This window comes from Corapipo altera, unplaced genomic scaffold (genome assembly GCF_003945725.1).
Source record: "Corapipo altera isolate COAL_440 unplaced genomic scaffold, ASM394572v1 23b, whole genome shotgun sequence".
NCBI classification, from domain to species: Eukaryota; Metazoa; Chordata; class Aves; order Passeriformes; family Pipridae; genus Corapipo; species Corapipo altera.
This window is the reverse complement of record NW_020884885.1, coordinates 4022541-4043645: the sequence shown is the minus strand read 5'-3', so window position 1 is coordinate 4043645 and position 21105 is coordinate 4022541. Positions and strand designations below refer to the sequence as shown.

At 46.5% G+C, this 21105-nt stretch overlaps 1 protein-coding gene across 6 annotated transcripts in view; it reads left to right on the top strand.

Annotated features, from left to right (window-relative positions):
- The first annotated feature begins 20859 nt into the window (after window positions 1–20859).
- The window catches only part of ACTN1 (actinin alpha 1), an 88623-nt gene continuing 88377 nt past the window's right edge, over window positions 20860–21105 (top strand). For 3 of the 6 annotated variants that reach the window (XM_027642151.1, XM_027642152.1, XM_027642153.1), the window contains exon 1: window positions 20860–21040. In XM_027642151.1, the coding sequence (XP_027497952.1) occupies window positions 20936–21040 (105 nt within the window). In that variant the 5' untranslated portion in view covers window positions 20860–20935. The remainder of the gene's footprint in view (window positions 21041–21105) is intronic. The other 3 variants (XM_027642149.1, XM_027642148.1, XM_027642150.1) reach the window with 2 other exon arrangements.

Sequence of the window (21105 nt, the reverse complement as noted above, 5' to 3'; positions counted from 1 at the left end):
TGGGCACAGTCCAAGCCCCTCTCCTCACCTGTCTGCAGTGGACACAGTCAAAAAATACCAAATAGAGATCTCCTCTACCTTTATTCTTTGGGAATAGCTGCTAGAAAATATGTCAAGTGTAAGTGCAGGACTAGGTCTGCCCAACCTACCTGCAGGGCTGGTGCCCTCAGCCATGCAAACTGACCCAAGCTCTCCATACGTGCTCAGGCAGAACATGTTGCCAGCAGATGGGCTCAGCACCTCCTTCCTGAGAAGGGGGCTCTTCCTTAGTCATCCCCAGCCTGGGGAACTGACCTAGTCTGACCCCAGTTCTCTGTTTATTTCAAGTTTTATAGCTTTAGAAAAATTCCTGTCTGATGATCTAGATCTACTTACACCCCACTACTGTGTAGTAACATTCCACCAGTGCTAAGCAATATTTCATTCAGGGAATAAATTTGCTGTCTGAGTTTAGAAGCTCTTCACCATTGTGGGAGCAGATCTCTCAAAATGTCTCTCAAATATTTATCTATTGCATCATGTCCAGAAAATGACAATCTGGACCTTTTTTTTTGGACTTGAGAACTGTGAAAATCACTGCCTATTTCTCTGGGCCTCTTCTCCACATTGGACTAAACTCTCTATCCATGTGCCTGGGAGCTCTGGAAAGTCTGGATGATGGTGATGAAGGCAAAGAGTTAAGGCTTTGTGAGGAAGGACAAGCAGGCTAACCAGCTGAAAGTAGTTCTGTAGATTTGCTAAGAAAAGGGAGGTACTGGGGCCCTGGGGCATTCCAGAGAAAGCCAATGTGGTTGTTCCCAACTCCAGCTGGTTATGCAGATACTTTGGTGTCTCACCTCAGCCTCTGCTGGACAAATGTCTACAGTGCTGGGTTAAGAAAGACCTTGCCTTTAATAGAAGGAGAAAAAAATGAAAAGTTTGGGACTGGTAACCTTGGCAAGAAGACTGAACATAAAGTAGGTCATGGTAGCTTGAGCTTCAGAATTTATGAGAGTCAGGAAACCTCACAAAAGGCCAAGAATGACTTATGGCAGATGACAGTCTCATATCTGCCTGACTACATGATTCTCCACTTCCCTCTGAACTGCCTTACTTGGGCTGCTGCCAGACAAGGTAGACCTCAGGCTTCAGTCAACACAGCAATTCCCTTGTCCCTTCTGCTAATTTTTTCCCACAAACCTCCTACCTCTCTGGCTTTCAGCCTTGTCAAGGAGAACAGGCTGTAAAGTCTGCAAGGGCAAAGCACCTATTCCCTGGCTGCTGGTCCTCCCCCTCTGCCATCATGGCTCCTCAGTGAGCTGGTATGAATGAAGTCTGAATTTGGGCAGCTTCCTGCATAAAGGGAAAAAATCTTTCTTCACAACTAGCTCTGAAACTTTTGTCAGCAGCAATTTCAAGTTCACCAAGTAACACCAATAAAAAGCCCCACAACTGAACTGTTTCATATGGTCTAGTCAGGGACAAAGCCCTGGGAATGGGCCTGCAGCTGGAGGAGGGCATCATGTGCCCCTGTGGAGTCGGTGCGTGGATGCTGCTCCCACAGCCTCCCTGCAGGAAGGCAGGCAGCCACATACCCCTCCTGTGCTGCATGAGCTCTGGCCACAGGTGAGCTGCCAGCTGGTTCCTCAGTCTCTCACAGCTGAAAGGGCATGAGGAAATGACAGAGGGTCTCTGTGACCTGTACCTGAAAACTTTTTCCCTGTCTGACATTGCCTCCTAATAGAATTTGACTGGTCAATACTGGCTAGTGTGCATAGGGTGAGAGCATTTTAAAATGGGTGTTGAAAACTCTTTTGTGGAGAATTTCCAGCCTGCTTATTGCTCCAGGTGGGAGAAGCCTGGAGGAAAGCCACATGCATGCAAGAGTCTAGACATGTTTGATTTCTTTTTGGAATTAAAGAACAGAAGTCCCATAATACCCTTTTTTTTTAGCATTTGTACAAGTAGCCAATATAAACAATTCTCTCACTGCCCTGAAATTTGGAGTTGCTCACAGGATGAAGCAGTGACCTACTGAACCTTTGGGAAGAGTAATATTAGCCTTCGTCTGGTCTGCTGCCTTCTTGGCTTGGTCTGCAGCCCAGCTGCCCTGAGGACCAGCGCAGGCACTCTGGTGTGATGTGTCTCCAAGGTGCTTGTGGGGCTGCTGCTCCCATAAAAGGAGAGGAGACATGCAATGCTGAACTCAAGGACCCCCCCATACTTAAGCACCAAACAAACCAGCTGCTTCTCAGATGCAGCAGGTTTCCCAACTTCACTTCAATCCACCTGGAGGGCTAAGCTACCGAGGACTTATCCTGGGATCTGTGACTGGCATTAGATCCCATGCGTTGAACACCAAGAATATTTTTACCATCACACCTGAGAGCTGTTGCTCAAGATGGGTTTTGAAGTGGTTACAGACATGAGTATATGACAGCAAGCCCAGGCTGACTCGCTGACAGATGACTACTTAAACTGAGGTGACTTCTGAGGTCTCCAGCACCCTCGCTGCAGACTGGCTTTCATGCACAAGTGATGGAGTTTGTTGTCACAATATGAAACATTAGGATAGGTGTCAAGAAGGCCAGATAATTATTGCACTTGCAATCAAATAAGGATGAGGCTGCTGATTCTTCTCTCACTGGTGGTGGTGCTGCTCCTTTGGGTTTTCCTAAGCCTTCTGGCTGCAATAATGTTGTCTGGAGTTCTGCTGCTGTATCTTCTCCAGCTTGTTTTATACAAATGAATTTTTCTTTCCTGGGTTTTATGTGCCTGTAAGTTTGGTTCTACCTGCACACTCATGGCTGGAATTGCATTGAAGAGACACAATAAAGAACAACACAGAGCAGCGGCCCATATATCCTGCTTGACTTCAAGTGCAGTGGAGTAGACGACAGCTTCCCAGGTTGGACTCCTGAGCATGGAAATAGTTCAAAAAGGGCCAAAATCATACTGAGTGAAAAGATCTACTCAGGAGTGAACCTCCCTGACAACACAGCCAAGAATGGGGGGTTCCCTTTAGCGGTAGGATGAGAGTGGGTAACATAAGAAATTCTTAAATGTGATGAAGGGATTGTTGCCTTTCAGCCAAGCCCTTGTCCTTGCCTTTTAGGACTTCAAGATAAAGAACTGGCATGTGAATCTAATCAGGACTTAGAGAAGCAGCCAGGCTGATAACATGTTTCAAGGCTTCAAGCCCTCTGGATTCATTTTGGTTTACTCACTGCATAGTTAATTTTACTTCCCAAAGCTGTTTTGCAGGCTCTTGTTGCAGGCTTAGTTCTTCTTCACATCCCACCTCAGGCATACATGGCGCTGGTGGGTAGCCTTGCAGAGGTGCTACATCCCACAGGCTTCTAGGTTGGTTGACTCCCTGTACTCCATGAGCTTGGAAAGGCCACTTGGGGTCCCCTGGCCCAAAGGTGCAACCCCAAAGTGATCAGTTGCTGCAGTTATGGCTGAAAATTCCTCCGGTATCTCTCTCTGCACTTCATTTCCTGCCTTGCTCTGGCAAAGCTCCCCGTTTCCATGGTGATGATTTATTCCTCTAAATAGTTCCCATTCAAGAACAATATCATGAGTCCTTCTCTGTTGTTGGTTTAAGTAAAAATAACCTACTCTTCTCCTGGCATCAGTCTTGGCTGAAGCAATTGGAATTGGACACCAACCTCCACCTCTCTGATCCAGCCATTCTCCTACCCAGAGATGACCCTTCTGCCTCTCTGCCATTCAGTGTAACCCTTGAGGACTGTCCTACTGTTCCTGACCTGTCTTACTAGGAACCTCACACAAGTGGAGCTAGAAGGAAAATTCAGAGAGGAGGAAAGGAGAGACCAGCTGAGCTCTTGCAGGACAGCACTGCACTGCCCGACATCTGTCCAGCAGTGGAAGAAAAGCCTGACACCTTCTGCAGCCCTGCTCTTAAGCTTTCCTTGCTATGAACAAGGAGGCTCATGACAAATAGGAAGCCTCGTGAGAACAGCATGGCCCGTGATGAAACTGTCTGTAGTGCTGTAGTGCTTCCTTCATGTCACAGCCCGGATGTTCAAAAGAGCTGCCAGAGAGGGAGCCTTTCCCCTCCTCCCCAGTCTTTGGCTTCTAAAACAGGTTTGGTTTTTTCCTATGAGTGGAGCAAGGACTTGTAACCTGAAAACTGGAAACAAAAAAGAAAGAAAATTAAAAGGCTAAACTGCATATTTGGTAAATTTTAAGGTGTCCATTTTATTGCATAAAAGTCTGAACAGGCAGCCTGGTCTCCATACAACAGGGGCCATTCAGTGTTTCTTGGGACACTTCGTTCTTGCTTTGCATAAAGCAGGAGACAGAGCATCTGGTTTCTCTGCTTCACTTTAACTGCCAATGCACCAGTAGCAGACGTACTCAAGAACCTGGAGTTCAATCATCAGCAAGGAGAGTGGACTTTGGGGAAGTGAATTCCCATCCATGAAAGCAGTTCCTGAATCACTGCAGAAATATTCTAACTTGCTCCATTAACTGCAGCCAGCACTGGCTTATGCTGAGAGAGGGACAAAAATCTGATCACAAAAAATAAAAGTCTATAACATAACCTTCCAAATGTGTTTTGCTCTGGCACGCAAAACAGCATCCTAGGAATGCCAGGTTGCTGACTAATCCAGAACGGCAAGTACCAGGTAAGTTTCTTTCTGCAATACCCAGGCTGCAAAATCTTTTAAAGCAGTTGCAGCAGCTTTCAAAGAAGCAGTGGAACTCATCCTTATAAGGTGGGAAAGCTTCATGCTCTGGTGTTATAAGATAGGAATGTGAGCTCAGCAAGGATTGCTTCACATGAGCCCTTTATCTGAGAGATTGTCGATAAAACTCAAGAAGTTCACGTGACATAAGGAGAATTTCTCCCTTATCTAGAGGAAGCCAGAGATTGCAAGTCAGAGGTATAACACACAGGATGAGTTATGAGAAGGAAATGATGTAAAGGAGCCAAGAGTTTGAAAATCTGCCTGCTTGCTTCTGTCCTATTGTGTGCTTTGGAGCCTCTATGCCTCTTAAAATACAGTGGGGGAAGATGCTGTGTTATCAAACAGTTCATTTGCCTCTTAGCAGACACCCACAAAGTTTGCCTGGAAGATATTTTTCAACAATTTAAACCTTTGTTTTAAAATGGCTTATTTCCTTTACAGGCAAAGAGGAAAACACTACTTCTTGGTATACAATATAGGCATGCCAAGTGTTAAATTTCAGGTATTTCTTCCACAGTCTTTTCAAAGTCTGGCTAGATACATCTTGCAGAGTTGCAAGAAGCTTGTGTGGTCCTCAGCTTCTCTTGACATGTCACTTTAGACAGTGTCTCTCTGCATGCTCCCTGGTTAACTTTGCCACCAAAACCCTCTTGCTTTCATCCCTCATGTCACTGCTTCTGCATATTTAATATTTAACCTCTTTACAGCCTCTCCTCCACATGAGTCCTTTTAGCTGGTCTCAGTGCTTGGCCAAAATGCTACTTATCCCTCCCAGCACTGTGTGATAGAAAGCCAGACATCACATCGTCCCTTCCCTGGTCCATGGATTCCAGTAAGGCACAGGACTCCTAGCAAAACCAGAGGGCTGTGAGTGAAGGGCGGCATGCTCACCTAGTTCTCAGGAAGTATCCAACGCACTCTGTTTGGCCAGGAATTCTCCAAAGTAAAACCCAGGTACCACAAGAAGAGGTCCCCAGCAGTATTGGAGTTGTGATGCTGTGAGGCTATGCTATGGCATATACTGTTTTTCAGGCATTTTTTTTTATCATAAGAGTTTGTCCTTCGTGAGGAGCTCAGAGCATGTTTATTAAAGAATAACCCTGAGTTATTTTCATCAAAGACAATATGGGCACTAGAAGTAGCATAATGGGGCTCATTGTGACTTGCAATTTTTCCAGAACAATGGCCATTGTTCTGGTGGAGCTGAGGACAGTTTGGGCTCTTACCAATTGCCATTTTCCTATAAACCAGGGTAAAAAGCAAAACAAAACCTGGCTTTTTAAATGGGCAGAGCTGCAGTGGTTTTTGCATTGCTAGTGTGACTAAAATGTGGTAAAAACACACTCCAGTCTCTCCAGCCAGCAGATAGGATGAAAAAGAGAGTGTTAGTGGAAGCCAGCTTTTTTTGGCCTGAGTAGCCTGAACAAAAATGGCCCTGCTCTGAGTCCATGGTTAGACCAGCTGTCTTCTCGGGTTCCCTTCAACCTGAATTTCCTGATGGTACTCAAGAATGATAGACTTCTGCTGGTTTGCAAAAAAATTTGTCCTGAACTTTCACAGGCAGTAAACCAGAATGAGATTCAAGATCCTAATGCTATTTGGAATTATAAGCTCAGGACCTGATGTGGTCTTCTGGTTTTGGTTTTAAACAGAGCCAGGGTATCCCCCGGTATGGAGCTTCACACCAGCCAACCCGCCGGCCTAGCGGTTCAGCCAGTGCCTCCCACCTGACAGTTCATGCATGTGCATGTCCTCCCTGAGGGCAACACCCTACAGTGGTAACTCTTTCCAAGACTCCCTGCTGGAGCTGGAAGGAGTGAGAGACATGTCTGTAGCTGTACATCAAAATGCAAGACCTGAATTTTTCTTCATGGGACTAAGTGTAGAGTGACTTCTGCTTCTGCTCTGCCAGGGAAGGTGGAAGGCAGATATTGGCCCTCTTCCTTCTTCAGAGCATCCATCACGGGCTTATTTGAAAATAGAGATGTACACTGGGACCAGGCTGGTCTGAAGGTCATCTTGTGCCTAATGAAAGTGGACAGTGCTAATGTGAGAGGGTGCCACATGCAGCACAGGGCTGTGCCCAGGGGACACCACAGCCCCTTCTCTGAAACATCCACATCAACAGTGGCCCATGGAGATCTAAGGGTCTCTGGGATGCCTGTGCAGGCAGAGATGGGGGGAAACAGACCTGCTGACAGGAGGGACAAGTTTGCTCCAAGGAGATTGGTACTTCTGCTGAACCAGACTGGAGAACAGCAGAAATTTTTCAGCTGTTTACACCCGTCTCTAATTTCTCCCACCAACGCTCTGGCAGAGCTGAAGTCTATTGATGTTTAAGAAGCTCTTGGAGCAGGTTTCTTCTCTCAGGGTGTTTTAGATGTATGCAATATGCTGTGACTATGCTCCCAGAAACCTGTTGGATGGGCTGGATTTCATAAATATGAATGCTAAGTCACAGATGAATGAACAGAGCAGATAAGCAGGTACAAGAGAAAATACTGCTGTAAATCCAAGGTGTGCCTCTTCTATAGCTTTGTTTGTGAATCAGGAAGAAGCCAGTGCTCAGTCCTGTTCGAGGTAGTGCTAGTTCTGCTATTGGGCATACATGATTTGGACTGAGTCTAGACCCTATTTCTCCCTCTTTTTAAAATTGCTCTTGCCAGAATTACCACTACTGTTGTGTGGAGGTTTGGGGTTTTTTTTCCACTTGTGAAAGTTTTCATTACTTGAGTGCAAAAGCTATGATGCAAATGGGAGTCACTCCCAGAGGGCTGGGATGCAGCTTCACTGAAATGGGTCATGCTGCAAAATAATAAGGGTTAGGGGCCTCGTTCCAAAACACCTGGCATTGGCTAAGATGTTGTGCCATTGCTGCACTGCAAAAGAAGTGCCAGAGTCACCAGCCTTGGTCATGCCCCAGAAAAATCTGTATGGTTGGGCTAGGACTCACCTCTCCTCTGTGGTGGTCATACAGGAGGGGTTGGGCTTTCTCTCCCCAGAGCTATTTGAAAGTCTTGGGCAAACAAGGAGACTGGCCTTGGAGAGGAAACTCAGCAATTCAGCTGACAAATGTTCAGAGACTATAAACTGCAAAAGCATGGAGAAAAGGGGGAGCCCTGTGCTCTACACTTTGTTTTTCATGTTTCATGTTTTTCACTCGGACGCCAGTCACAAAAAGACCAGATGTCTGCAGACAACACCGTGATATTTACATTTATTTTTAGCTAAAGGAATGTAATTTGTGGCTAATATGATGGCTTGAGAAAACAGAATCTGAAAAGAGTGAAGTTATTTATGTCTTTCACCAAGACCCACACAGCCTGTTCCAGCAGCTCTACAGCCCCAGCCTAAGCCCCTGGGCAGAGGGGACGTGCAGGGAGATGTCACAATGCTCTGAGATGTGCTCAGCTCTACTATTAGCAGACACTATTTGAATATGTTATAAAGTGGTATTCCAATAACCTTAAGCTTATATATTCTCTTCTTTCCTCTCATTCAAGTCAAGCTATGGTTCTAAACTGAACTCTGCACGAGGGAGACCTGGGTACCTTTCAAAGTCCAAAATCAAGTCTTGCTTAAGTCAAGTGATGAAGTACTTAGATTTATTTTATACAGTGTCAATTGTGTACTTTTTGCATTGTCTGTCATTCAAAGAATGGCAGTTTAGGTATCCAAGAAGATGAAGGGGGATGTTTGGTTATTTTTTTGCCTTGCAGAAAATCATTCTTGAATAAAGAGCCTGGAAATATGATTAATCCCAAACCTGTATGTTCCAGAAATTATGAGTATGTGGAACAGAGTCTATGCACAGTTATGATGAAAATTACTTCCCAGTTTTGTCTGCTGAGAATCACAGGACCCCAAAACAAGGTGCTGTCAGGAGAGGACTTAACCAGCAAACCCCCTTAATTAACCAAGTTTGTATTTGTGCAGTGCTAGGGCTGAGTTTGGCACTGCCTTGGCAGAGGTTGGCAAAAGTGTAATTTGTTGTAAGTTCCCTTGTATTCTTAGTCAAATATTCACACATTTTTGATTTCCATTATTCTTCAGTGTACCAGGTACTCAATATACCCGAGGTACACTTAAGTATGGTTGGATCTGAAAGAAACAGGAGGGTTAAAATACATTTAATGAGCTGTACATTGAGGTCTACCAGCAGAGAACTAGACTTGCTTCTCTGAGAGCAGATTTCTGTATCTGAGATGGCTGTGACCATTAGGACTGTGTGTCAGTATTGTAATGATTTGTAGTATAAAATAACATATTTCACTATATTTTACAAACAAATATTGTCAATTAATTTTACACAATTGTCAGCTCTCTTAATTTTTTCACATTTTCCCCTTCAGAAACTACTTACTATTCAAAAAGGAACAAACCACCTTTATAAACAGACAGGTAGACTATGCTGCAAGGGTTTTTCTTTTATGTGGGTGTTGCTATAGAGGAAGATTATAATCCAGGGTTCTTGCCTGTGGGGTATCCTGAAAATCATCTAAGTTCATCTATAAAAGTGGAGGATATGGAACAGGACCTCATTAGAAATTGTCAGGATATTTCACAAAATCTCAGTAGCTTGGCATTTCCAATTTCCCTCTGCTAAACTTCAGCGCTGTGAACAGTGTGGGCCAGAGATGCTGGGTGCCAGAAGGGCGTTCAGAAGAACAGGGTAGTGCCACAAACTCAACCGCAGAGCTGCTGAGTCTTACAGTAAGACCAGGGCACTTTCTTTTTCTTCGCAGGCTTTTATTTTCACCATTACTCTTCAAACTCACAGCTGATGGAGTACCTGAAAGATGATTTTCTTAGCTCAACCGTATGAGAGTGAGTAAAGAGCACCTATGGCCCTTTACCACAACAGTACAAGGAAGTTTTAGAGGCTCATGCTTCATTAGCTCAGTTTCTCCAGCCATAAACATTTGGGTACAACATACATAACCTGCATAATGATTACTGTAAGAGAAAAACCTTTGATGCTTTTTCTGCCCCAGGGTCTGTCATCAACTATGGGAATCTTTCTGCTGGCCCCAGCTATAACTCTAATTCCAAATACTTGCAGCCTTGGAAATCACAGGAATTACTGCAGTAAAAATATTCTGTGAGATGAAGTAATTAAAAAAAAAAAAGTTAGAGATGAAGAGAAAGAGTCCAGCACACTGACCTTCTGGCTTGTTCTCATCATCTCTCTTTTCCCCAAGCGGGGATGTCCTCACTTCTTGTCCAATGACTTTGAGGTGGTGGTGCCTGCTTGGGATCAGCTTCTCAGAACTGTGGGTATAAGCAAGATATACCAGCAAGATATATCACCAAAATGCTAAGATGAAGGAAGACACCACAGTAACAAACATCTCATGTGGAGAAATGACCTTGACTGAGTAGAAAAATGCTGGAGACACAACAGCCACAGGGCCACCTCTGCAAGTGGGACTGGTTCTGTTCTTCCAAATGACAGCTGCCACCTCTCTTTGTGAGATTCATTCCTTTGAAGATATGAGTGCCACAAAGCAGCACATTGCTGTGGGGAGATGATGCTTCAGCCTTTAGCCCTTACTTTTAGCCTTTCTCTGGCAATTTTCATGGAAATTGATTCCAATTCCTCTGTAGACTGAAGAAAAGCAAGTGTTTGCCATCCACTGTGTTTTAAACGAAGGCTTGGACAGATGAGATAGGGCCAGTGATTCAGTGACAGAGGAAGTGTACTAGCCACATGCCAAGGCTGCAACAACCTCTTCCCAAGTGGATCCAAGTGTTGCCATGCAGACTGCCTCCTGGTCAGTTGAAAGTGCGAGTGCTGAAACCTCATCCACTTCTGCCCTCTGAAGAAGATGCGGTAGGGATGTTCGGGCTATTTTTGGCCAGAAATAATGATAGTGAGTTTGCTGTTGGCCTGAACATAGGAGTAAACCACATCTTCCGTTGTGTTAACAAGTGGCCCTCCTTTTTAATTAGTGGAAGACCCAGGGGAGCTGTAAGGGCGGCTTTGACTTTCCAGAGAGCAAAGTACCACTGCTTTCTGCCTGTGTCCTGAAGGGCAATATAAAGCAGCACGTCTTTATCTACACAGTTATTTAAACAGCGCAGATGTCTGGAGCAGTAAGCCCACCCCCAGACTCCCCATTTGGAGTTTCCTCCTCTTGCCCCCTTCGAATCTAGCCCTTCATTTCTCAACTTCAGCCCTAACAGCCCCCCGCTCTGGCTCGGGAGGGAGAGCTGGGCTTGCAGGAGGGAGCTGGCCTGGGGAGCCAGTCCCAGGCTGGCAGTGGAGCTCTGGGACCCCTCAGCCAGTGGGACGGCATCATCCTGCTGCTGCTCAGCCACTGCCATGCTCCATACAAGGCTGGAAGGTTTCCACCTTTCCTGCAGGGGGGCAAGCTGGCCTGCAGGAGACAGCCTTACCATAGATGGCTGTGAAAAATTTCAAGCTCCCAGCCAGGTGCCGTGGGGCCAGGCACCAGCCCATCATGGGGGAAACCTGGGGTAAGGGTGTGGCATGGCCCACCAGGACACTCGGCTTTTGTCACCACACCAAGCACCAGCCACTGCTGGAGCTGGGGAGAGACAGAATGAGCAATGGGGAGTTCAGTCCACAAGTGCTGTGGTGATCCGGTGTGTGTGCACCACTTATCCAGAGGACCCAGTCAAGACTGCTGGGCTGGACAGCAACTGCACTAAACCCCTCTTTAAAGCTTCAGATGATGTCATGTAAAAGCCTACAGTTTGATTCCCAGGTACCCCTCACAGGGCCACATCTGCCCTTCCTAGAACAAGAGCATAACTGCAGGGAAGGGGTCTGCTTGATGCCTGCCCTGGAAAAAGAGAAAAAAAAAAGTCATTCAGGAAAGAAACATGTACCAACCCATAGGGGTTAATTGGTTGGTCCAACAAAAGACATAAGAGACTGGACTTCAGGTTTAATGTGAGTTCTGCTCCACCACTTTATATTATTTATTACTCTTCAGCCAATTCATCTCCCCTCTCTGCTATTGAAAAAATAGTTGGGTTTTCCTCAGGGGTTTAAAAAAAAAAAAGGCAGAATATATAAATGGACAGCAGGATGCCTGGGGAAGAGCTCCCAGGAATGGTGGATGACCTGCTTATGGGACAAACTCTGAAAAGTAAACATGACTTCTGAGCTCTGGCCCTGACTGCTGGCCTACAGCCAGAGAGAGCACAACTGGAACTTGCACACAGTCAGCAGCCCAGCATGAATGCAGTGCTGCCTGTGCTGCCCTGGGGGCCTACTTCCCTCGGCCTGAAATTGCCACTGTCTACGTTTTTCACATCTCTCTTTATTTGCTGTTTCAAAGCTGATTTTATGATAGGCTTGGAGGGAAGGCATGAGTGCGTAGTCATGGTTCAGAGAGTCAAAACACTACAGGAGAGCCCAGGGCTTGTGCTGCTGGTTTGGAGCCTCCTCTTAGAGAAAACATTAAAGGAAACTGGGGAGAGCAGCTTACCTAGTTTTCTTGCTGAGTGGCTGCCCCTGCTGTATGCTGTTGGTGCTGTGCGGTGGCATCTTCCTTGCTTGTCTTACAGCTCTGGATATCTTGCTCCAGAAGTGTCACCTTCTGCAAAGAAGAGCTACTGGAAATATAAAGCTGCTGCTTCCTAAAGAAGCAGCTTTCTTATACAGGAGATAACTTTGCACTGTGCATTTTGATTTCTGGTAGCTGTGCACACTTGCTCCCACTGTATGGAGAAGAAACAGCAAGGAGAATGAGCTAGTTAGGAGACAAGAATAATGAACACAAGATGATTTTCTGTTCAAAGGTATGCATAAACCATAGCTGCTTTTATGCAGCAGTTTTTACTTGTGGAACACAGAAGATTAACCTGCTCTGCAGGGGCAGGCAAGCTGCTGACCACCCAGGTGCTCCCTGCACCCTCCAGAGAAATGGGGTAAAGAGACTTTTTAAGCAAAGCCCACAGCCATATCTCCTTGTACAACAGATAGATTTAGGCTCCAGCAAGTGTACTTTTGGAGGGCAAATTAGTGGAGCAGTGACCATAGGCTCAGAGTGTGTGCTCCACTTCTGAGAAAAGTCTGAATTTGGATCACAGCCTCCCTGACTCAGCAGCATGTTCCCCACTCACTGCTAGACCACTACATGCTGAGAAAAAGTTGACATGCCTGGAAGGCTGTTGGTATGTTTTCCAGCTGTACCAACTACTATTCTGAAGGCAGTGAGGTTTTCCTCCACACCATGCTGTGCTAAGCTGTGCCATCTCTGCTGCTGGTGGAGGCGAGTGGCTTGGCATTGTACACAAGAAACCAAAAACCTCATCTGTTTTTCCCTGATCTCCCAAGACAGCCTTAGCCCTGAGCATGGATTGTGAATACAGTTTACAGTTTGATGTCACTGTGACCCATCTCACTATTGAAATAAACAATTGATACTAAAAGCATGAGGAGATGGAGAGGCCATGAGAGGTGCATTTAAAAGCCAAAATCAAGAGTGAGTGACACATCTCCTGTGAGCATTTGGAGTATTGATGGTGAGTTTTGCTGGTAACTGTAACACAAAAGAGAACTGCCACTTCCTTCATGAGAGAGCTGCAAGTGGATTTAAAGCAGTTTTTATCCATGTAAGTGTACATAAATGTCTTTTCTCCCACAGCCCCTTTCACCTTAGTCACCTCTCAGCTGAGTCAAGTTCCTGAAGCAGTCATGCTGCAATGTGCTTTACACATGGGCATCTGATGAGACTGTCTAGGTCAGGTTCCACGTCTGATTTTACATTTTTATATCTCTACCATTGTAAATACTTTTCTTCCATCATTAGTCTCTTTACAAGCATGCTATGTTGTTTCATGGTACTGTCTTACCCTCTGAAGCTGATTGTATTGCAGGGTTATGAAACACAGGGGAGAGGGATCCCCAAAGATGACACAGGATTCATCTTCCAAGCTCAGGGTGGGGTGGATTGTCCCTAAAGTTAAGTCTTTCTTGTAGCTGTCCTACTTGTTTTTTAAAATCTCCAGCTGTGGAGATTCAGCAGTTTGCTTTGGTGGTCTTGTCAAGCGCTTTGCTTTCCTGACCATTAGCAGATTCTGCAGTGGCTATGGCAAATGGTGTACTGTGTTACACTTTGCAATAAACTTTTACGTATTTGAGGTCTGCTACTGTGTCTCACTTAAATTTTTTCTTTCCTAGACTAAACAAAGCCTGCTTCTTTCCGTCTCCCCCCAAAGGTCAGGTTTTCCAGACCTCTGATCCTTCTTGTTACTTCTCCTTTGGACTCACTCCAACTGATGCATATCTTTCTTAAACACTGGCACCCAAAGCGTGACACAGCACTCCATCCATGGCCTTACAAATGCTGAGGGGAACAGAAGGTTTGCTTCTCATGTCTTACAAATGACACTGCTTTGTACCTGCACTCCTGGACATGGATTTCCTGGGGGAAGGCCTGAGAAAGCTGCAGCTCTGGCATTAGCATCTGCTTACATAGCACACATGCCTTGCCATGTCACTGCAGTTGCATAGCATTCCCTGGCCGCTAACAGGACAGTCTGCTCCATATCTGTTGATGTCTGCTCTTCTGCATTTGCTCTGCAGAAATAACTAACATAGCCTCAAATCTCACACTATGGACTGCTCCACCTAAAATTAGACTGCAGTAGATGCCTGGCCTGCTCGTATTGCATTTTGCATTGTATCAGATTTTTACCGTCCATCACTCTCCATGGTTTCCCAGGTCTGCATCACTGCACAGAGAAAAAACTGTGAGCAAATGAACTTCATGCATGATCAGGTCTTACACCAGCTCTCTGCAACTTGTCAGGGATGGAGGGGCTGTGTGACCACAGCACAGAGCAATCTGGCAGTGCATTTCTGCAGCAGTATCTTCATATGCTTCTTCATATATCCTGCAGATCTTCCCCCAGGAATGTTTCTCTTGTGCAAAACTGTCTCATGGAGGGACGGATGAAGCCTGGAGTCTGCAGACAGCTACTGATCATGCAACAGCATATGAAAGCTTGAGCAAACACTCCCAAAGTGCTTTGCTCTAAACATCCCTGAGCACAGTTGTGCGTTTGGTCAGGCAGGGGTGGCTGACACACTATTGCAACAACTGTGACCTACTGCTGCATGCCCTAACCATACTAGCTATAACTGTAAGGGACCCAGCATATCCCAGATCAGTGATGAACAGCATAGTAATGACTATTGCTGCTCTGATCAGTGTTAGACTCATAGATTAGTGGCAGATCCACGTAGGAAGGAAGCCAGTGCAGTGTGCTGTTGTTGAAGTATGCCAAGGAAACCATACTTCTGCCTTGTTTAGAAGAAATTAAATGTTTGTTGTCTCTTTCTCTGGAAAGTGATTCCAAGCCATGGCCAGAAAAAGGTGCTCCTTGAAAACAGCCTGAGGATATACCACTGTACAAGTGATGCACTTGGAGATGGGTGAGGGCTTTATTTCAAGCATTGTCTAGAAAATAGCAGACTTGCAACTATGGAGAACATCAAAGTGAATGGATTTTAAGTGAAGTTTTTAAGCCATGGCTAAATAACAATAGGTCTGAGAGCTCAGGGACTCTCTCATAAAAAAAGATTTTCTGTGAGGGCAAGGGTGGAGCTTGAAGGAGACTAATCCCTGTGCTTGCCTTTCTGCTACCATCTTGCAACTGTTCCCTTTCCTGAAAGTCTTAACAATATTTGCCTCCAAAGCTTGTCACACTTACTCTATGGTCAGTTCTCGTGCCTGGGAAGTGAGAGGAGGAACAAATTCTGCCTCTTCCACCTTCAAGCCACGGGCATGTCATCTGGCAAGCTCTGCTTAGTCAGAGAGTGAGAACAAGAGACTCAAACCTGAGTCTCTCTTTCTGTGGCACCAGGAATGAGCCATCCTGTATTTCATCTGTGGTCTCCAGAAGTAATTGGGTTCTCCTGCTTTCTTGTTACCTTGGCCATGTGGAAGGCACAGATTGGCTCTGCCTTTCAGAGCTCTGCTCGTGCAGGTGGGTAGCTGCTGCAGCAGCTGCTGTACCGTGGCTCCCTCTGTGCCTCAGGGCAGCCTCTTCCCCTTCCTCCACCAGTAGGAATGGGACTGAGCATGGCCTGGATCAAGCCTTTGCTCTGAATGTGAAAACACCAGTTGTCAGGAATTTGTGTGCTTATGACCTCCAATTTGAAGCGTGCTCTCTTCTACACTGTAATCCATTCCCTGTCTCTTGTAGGAACATGGAAAATGCTATTGTATTTAGCTTCTCTGGTCCTCTAGTCTCCTTATTGTTTGGGCCAAACAGAGGTATTGTACCTGCACTATGAAATGGAACATCATTTAAAGACTGACACAGAAAACCAAAAGGCCTGTGCAAAAAAGCCCACGAAGACCTGCCCCTCAGTACAGGGCAACTTGCAGGTAAAACATGAAAAAGAGAAGTACTTGCCATGGGTGACTAATGGTCTCTATGCCCATATCACAGAAAAAAGATGGTAACCCCACTGAGGTGGTCATTTCACTGTACAATGTGTTTCATGGCATCTAACATGACTCTGCACTGCCACTGGATAATTTTACTCCTTAGGTCCCTCTGCAGAACCAATAGGCATATGATAACAGGAACATAGGACTGGAGCTGTAATATCTTTTTCTACTGTTGTTCAAGTGACATCATGAAAGCAAAGGGAGCAATCTAGTGTATGCTCTACTAGAAAAGTAAAATCATAATTTTCACAAAATTACACACTTCAAACAATATTAGCAAATATGTATGAAGACAGCTCTGTAAGTCACTTTGGCCTGAAAGCTCATGCTCTGAACAAGCATGGCTGAACCCCAGTCAGTAGGAGGAGATAACATCCTCTTCAAGTACTTGTGCAGTCCCACAGTCCAGGGTGAAGGACTGGGGAGTCCATTTTGGAAGCTGAGGTAACAGGGAAGGGAAGCAAAGGGAAAGAGGACTTAGGATAGTGAGGTCACAGTAGAAGAGGAACGCAAATTGGGTAAAGAGGCTCTGAAGGAAAGAAGACGTTTTGTATTGGGAACATCATATGGGCCGCTTTTTTCTTTTCTCCAAGCACGGCATTCCCGCCTTGGTTGTTCCTTTTTTTTTGCCTCACTTCCAGCTATCCCTGGATGACCGTGGCAATTATTCCATGGCACTTCTTAAAAGCAGAAGTTTTACCTAATTTCTGGGCACAAACCCCTCCCTCTCTAGTTCCCATGAAGCATGGTATACCCCACTGTGCTCCACCAAATTAGTGTCTGCATTTCATAGGGGCTGAGTTCTTACTGGTAATGTGTCCTGGATTTGGGCAAGTAGAAATTATGAAAAAGAATTTAACTTGCTAAATTCTTTACCATAACAGCCCAACATGCAGTTCAAATTTAAGTGCCAAATCCTAGAGCAAAAAAGTTTTTGTGTACCTGCAGAATATAGGGACAGAAACTCAGTCGTGAGACTTCCCAAAACAAAATTCAAGGGCCACTTCAATACAGCCTTGTTCACTGTTGTACAGTGGCTGAGCTCACCCGCCAGGCCTAATTATAGAAGCTTATGGATGTTCTTGGCAAGAAAGAATGTATGTCCCCACGGAAGCTTGCAACCTGTAGCTAACATGTAAAGCACAAAGAGAAGGAGCAGCAAACAGTAACCAGAAATACCCCAGTGCCCTTGGGCTCCTTCCTCTTTTGCTCTGTTTCAGGCTGGAGAAGTAGGATGTACATCCAACTGTTCCCACGGTGACTCTGTCCCCCGGCCTACAAAAAGCCTACCCTCCCTTCATTGGATCAGAAACACCATACTGGAGACCCACTTCGTCTAGCAGGGTTTGAATAACACCCAAGGAAATCAGTAACAAAAGGAAGGGAAACCAGAGTACTGCTGTGGTTACAGACACCTCTCCCATCAGCAGCACTGGCCTCTGTAGCTCCCCTTGTTGTTGTGCTTCCCTCTCCCATTGCAAGCTCATCTCTTCCCCTTCGTCATGCTGGTACAATTCTTTGCAAGTGCAAAGGTCAAGTGGATTTGGGAACTATCCCAAGTTTAGAAAGTCTTTTTTTCCCATCCTCACTATTGCTCGTAAGTTCAGAAAGCTCTGGCCAAGAACACTCACTTCCTTTTGTTAAGGAGTTTCTGAAAAGCTGGGATGGGCTTAGGAGTAAAAATTAAGATATTTCCCAGAAATCCAGGCAAGAATTTTGAGAAGTGAGGATGAGGAAGTTAGAAATACAAATGTCAGGGACAATTAGGAAAGAGGCTCTAATACACTAGAAACGTCACAGTAGTTCTTGATTTTTTAATATTTTATTGCACTGATGGTGTACATTAAATTGTCTAATTCATCCTCTGCCCCATGCAAGAATAAGTACATGAACAGGATATTGGCAACTAAAAACACTTTTCTGTTTATAGTATCACCAGCCCTCATAAGAGAGATCACTGGGTGTATTTTACATAGGTAAGAATAAACAACATTATGACTATGGGGATAGTTGCTTTGTGACTCAACTCCAAGGAACCAAAGAGGTAGCATCCAGAAGATTCAGCCTCACAGGAATGCACTGCATGTCTTAGGGTTTGGATCTCCATGATGTTCAGCATTTCCTGGAAAATGATGAAAATCCCCACTCACTAAATGGCAGCTGACACCTCTCGCCACATTTGGGAAGGTCTGAAATGTGGCTTTCAGTAATGGGCTCTTAAAGTATAAGGGTGGGGAAACAGTAGAGTAGGACCCCCTGCCTTAAAATACAAAGCCTAGAACTTTTCTTAAGGAATGTGTTTCCTTCCCTCCTCCTTTTGTTTCCCCAGATCTTACCAATTCCCATATTCTTCCATATTCATCAAGTGGAAAGGGTCTTGATAAATAATAAAAATTAGAAGATGCAAAACTTTTATACATGTTCGTTGTCTCTATCATGCGATTAGGTTGTAGCTGTTGATTCACAATTTGTTATTGGGTGTTCACTGAATGGTTGTAAGATATAAAAAGTGGCCCTTTCTCTTCAAACCTTAATGATTTACTTATTTTCCCAATGTAAATTTCTCCACTCTGCTCCTCAAGAAACAGCCATCATCATCTGCACCTCTCTGCAGTGCAGAATGGTGGGGGAAATTTCTTTTGAATCCATTACCAGCTCTCTAGAGTAACATGACTATTTTGAATTCCCTGGCACTTCATCATGAAGCACATCTAGGAGGATTTCCAAAGTGCCTGGTAGTTCTGGCTTACTCAGCTCTGGCTCTCCTGAGCTGGAATGCCCTCAGTAGCCTGGTTTCCCAAATGGTCTCCAAATGGAGACATCTTACATTTCTTTTGCAAATCATGAGTATGACTGTATTTACATATTTAAATAATCTTTCTATCTCGAGTGATGCATCGCAGAGTGAATACAAGTCTCTGAACAGTGCACAGCAATTCTGATAATTATATTTGTGGTTTTGATGTCTGCAAGCGTACATAAGGAGGATCATATGACACATGAAGACAGAGTACCATACAGAGCATCTGTCCATTATAGTCTGCACAGTTATTTATGCCAAGAACTGAAAGAATATATCCAATTTCACCTCCAATGTTTCTTGAGAATCAGGAGAAAAATTCCCCTCTTGCAAGTGGAGCTCAGGGCTAAATACTGCTTGATGTGGAGCATTTCTGCTCAGTTCAACCTGATGCTTTGCAGTATCCTTCTCGTCCATTCTCAGTATCCCTCTCTTCCACATTCCAGGGCTCAAACTCTCCACTTCCTCTGCATGTGGATGATTTGGGACACAAGCTTACTCTGCTCTGGATGGTGTTGTGGAATGGTGTTTCTTTGGGCTTCCTCTCACTTTTGTGAGAGATGTCATTGTGCTTCTCAGGGAGACCAGGGGAAAGTAACAATTCTCCTGTCCTTTTTTCCCCATCTACTTGTTTGCATCAAGTGTTTGCGTGTCAGTACATTCCTTAAGATGTGTTTCTCTACTAGGGAGCTGCTAGATGAGCCAAGCACACTTCAGTTTAGTGTTTTCCTGTCAAACAGGATATTTGTGGCCAGAAAGCAGCAGGAGTGTCTCGGAGGCCCTGGCGCAGTGCTGGGTGCTCCATGGCTGCACCTGCTGACTCCGAGTGTGAAGCCTCGGCCGCCAGTGCTGGCAATCCCAACCTTGACAAGAGGTTACCAGTCAGGAACAGGATGAAATGTTCTTTTTTTTTTTTTTTTTTGCATTCTGAGTGCAGGCACACCTGTGGGACCCCACAAGGAAGCCACATTTTGAGTGGAGCAGCGGCCTGACTGCAGGGCTGTGACTGAGCACCCTCACTCCGGGGCCGGCAGGATGAGCCACCAGCCCTGCCACACGAAATTATCCTCGCTGTGACAAGACCTGACACACCTGAAGTTGTGTCGAGGAGGTTTAGGTTGGCTATTACAAAAAGGTTCTTCACCCAGGGGGTGGCTGGGCACTCCCAGGGATGGCAGGCTCCCCAGGGTCACAGCACCAAGGCTGGCAGAGTTCAAGAAGCATTTGAACAATACTCTCAGGCACATGGTGTGACTCCTGGTCCTGGTCGTGTGCAGGGCCAGGAGGAGTTGGACTCGATGATCCTTTTGGGTCCCTTCCAACTCCGAGCGTCCTGTGATACTGTGATTCTCCGTAAAATGCCGCCCGGGTTCTCTCCGCTCAGCCGTACCGCCTGTGAGGGCGCTTCAGTTACAGGCTCCCGGGCTCCCGCGCCCCATCTCGCCGCGGGACAAATGCCCCGAAAGCGGCGCTGAGCTTCACCGCACGGCACCGCACGGCACCGCACGGCACGGCACGGCACCGCACCGCACCGCACCGCACCGCACCGCACCGCACCGCACCGCACCGCACCGCACCGCACCGCACCGCACCGCGCCCCATCGCCCAGCCCAGCACACCCACCCGCGGCCTCGGCCCCCGCCGCCGAGGGGATGGCGGAAAGGCGGGGCTACCGTAAACCGCCTATCGGACCTCATTGGTACCCTGACAGACGTTAGAGGTAACCAATAAGAGAGCGCTATCGCTGATGGGTGTGGGCTCGACCACTCGGGCCGCGGCCAATGAGCGGCGCGGAGGCGGGCGGGGGGCGGGGCGGTGTGTCGCGCCCCCGCGGCTCTGCGCGCGGCCGGAGTGGAGAGGTGGGAGCGGGCGCCGCCGCCGCGCGCTCGGGCTGAGCGGCCGCGGGGCCGGGACGGGCACAGCGGGCACAGCCGCGGGACCGGCGGGACGGGACGGGACGGGGCGCGACGGGCAGGGCAGCAGCAGCCGCCGCCGCAGCCATGGATCACTACGACCCGCAGCAGACTAACGACTACATGCAGCCAGAGGAGGACTGGGACCGGGACCTGCTCCTCGACCCAGCCTGGGAGAAACAGCAGAGGAAGGTGGGTGCACCTCTATCCTCTCCCCTCGCACGCCCATCCGCCAGGCTGCCGGGACCCGGCCCCGC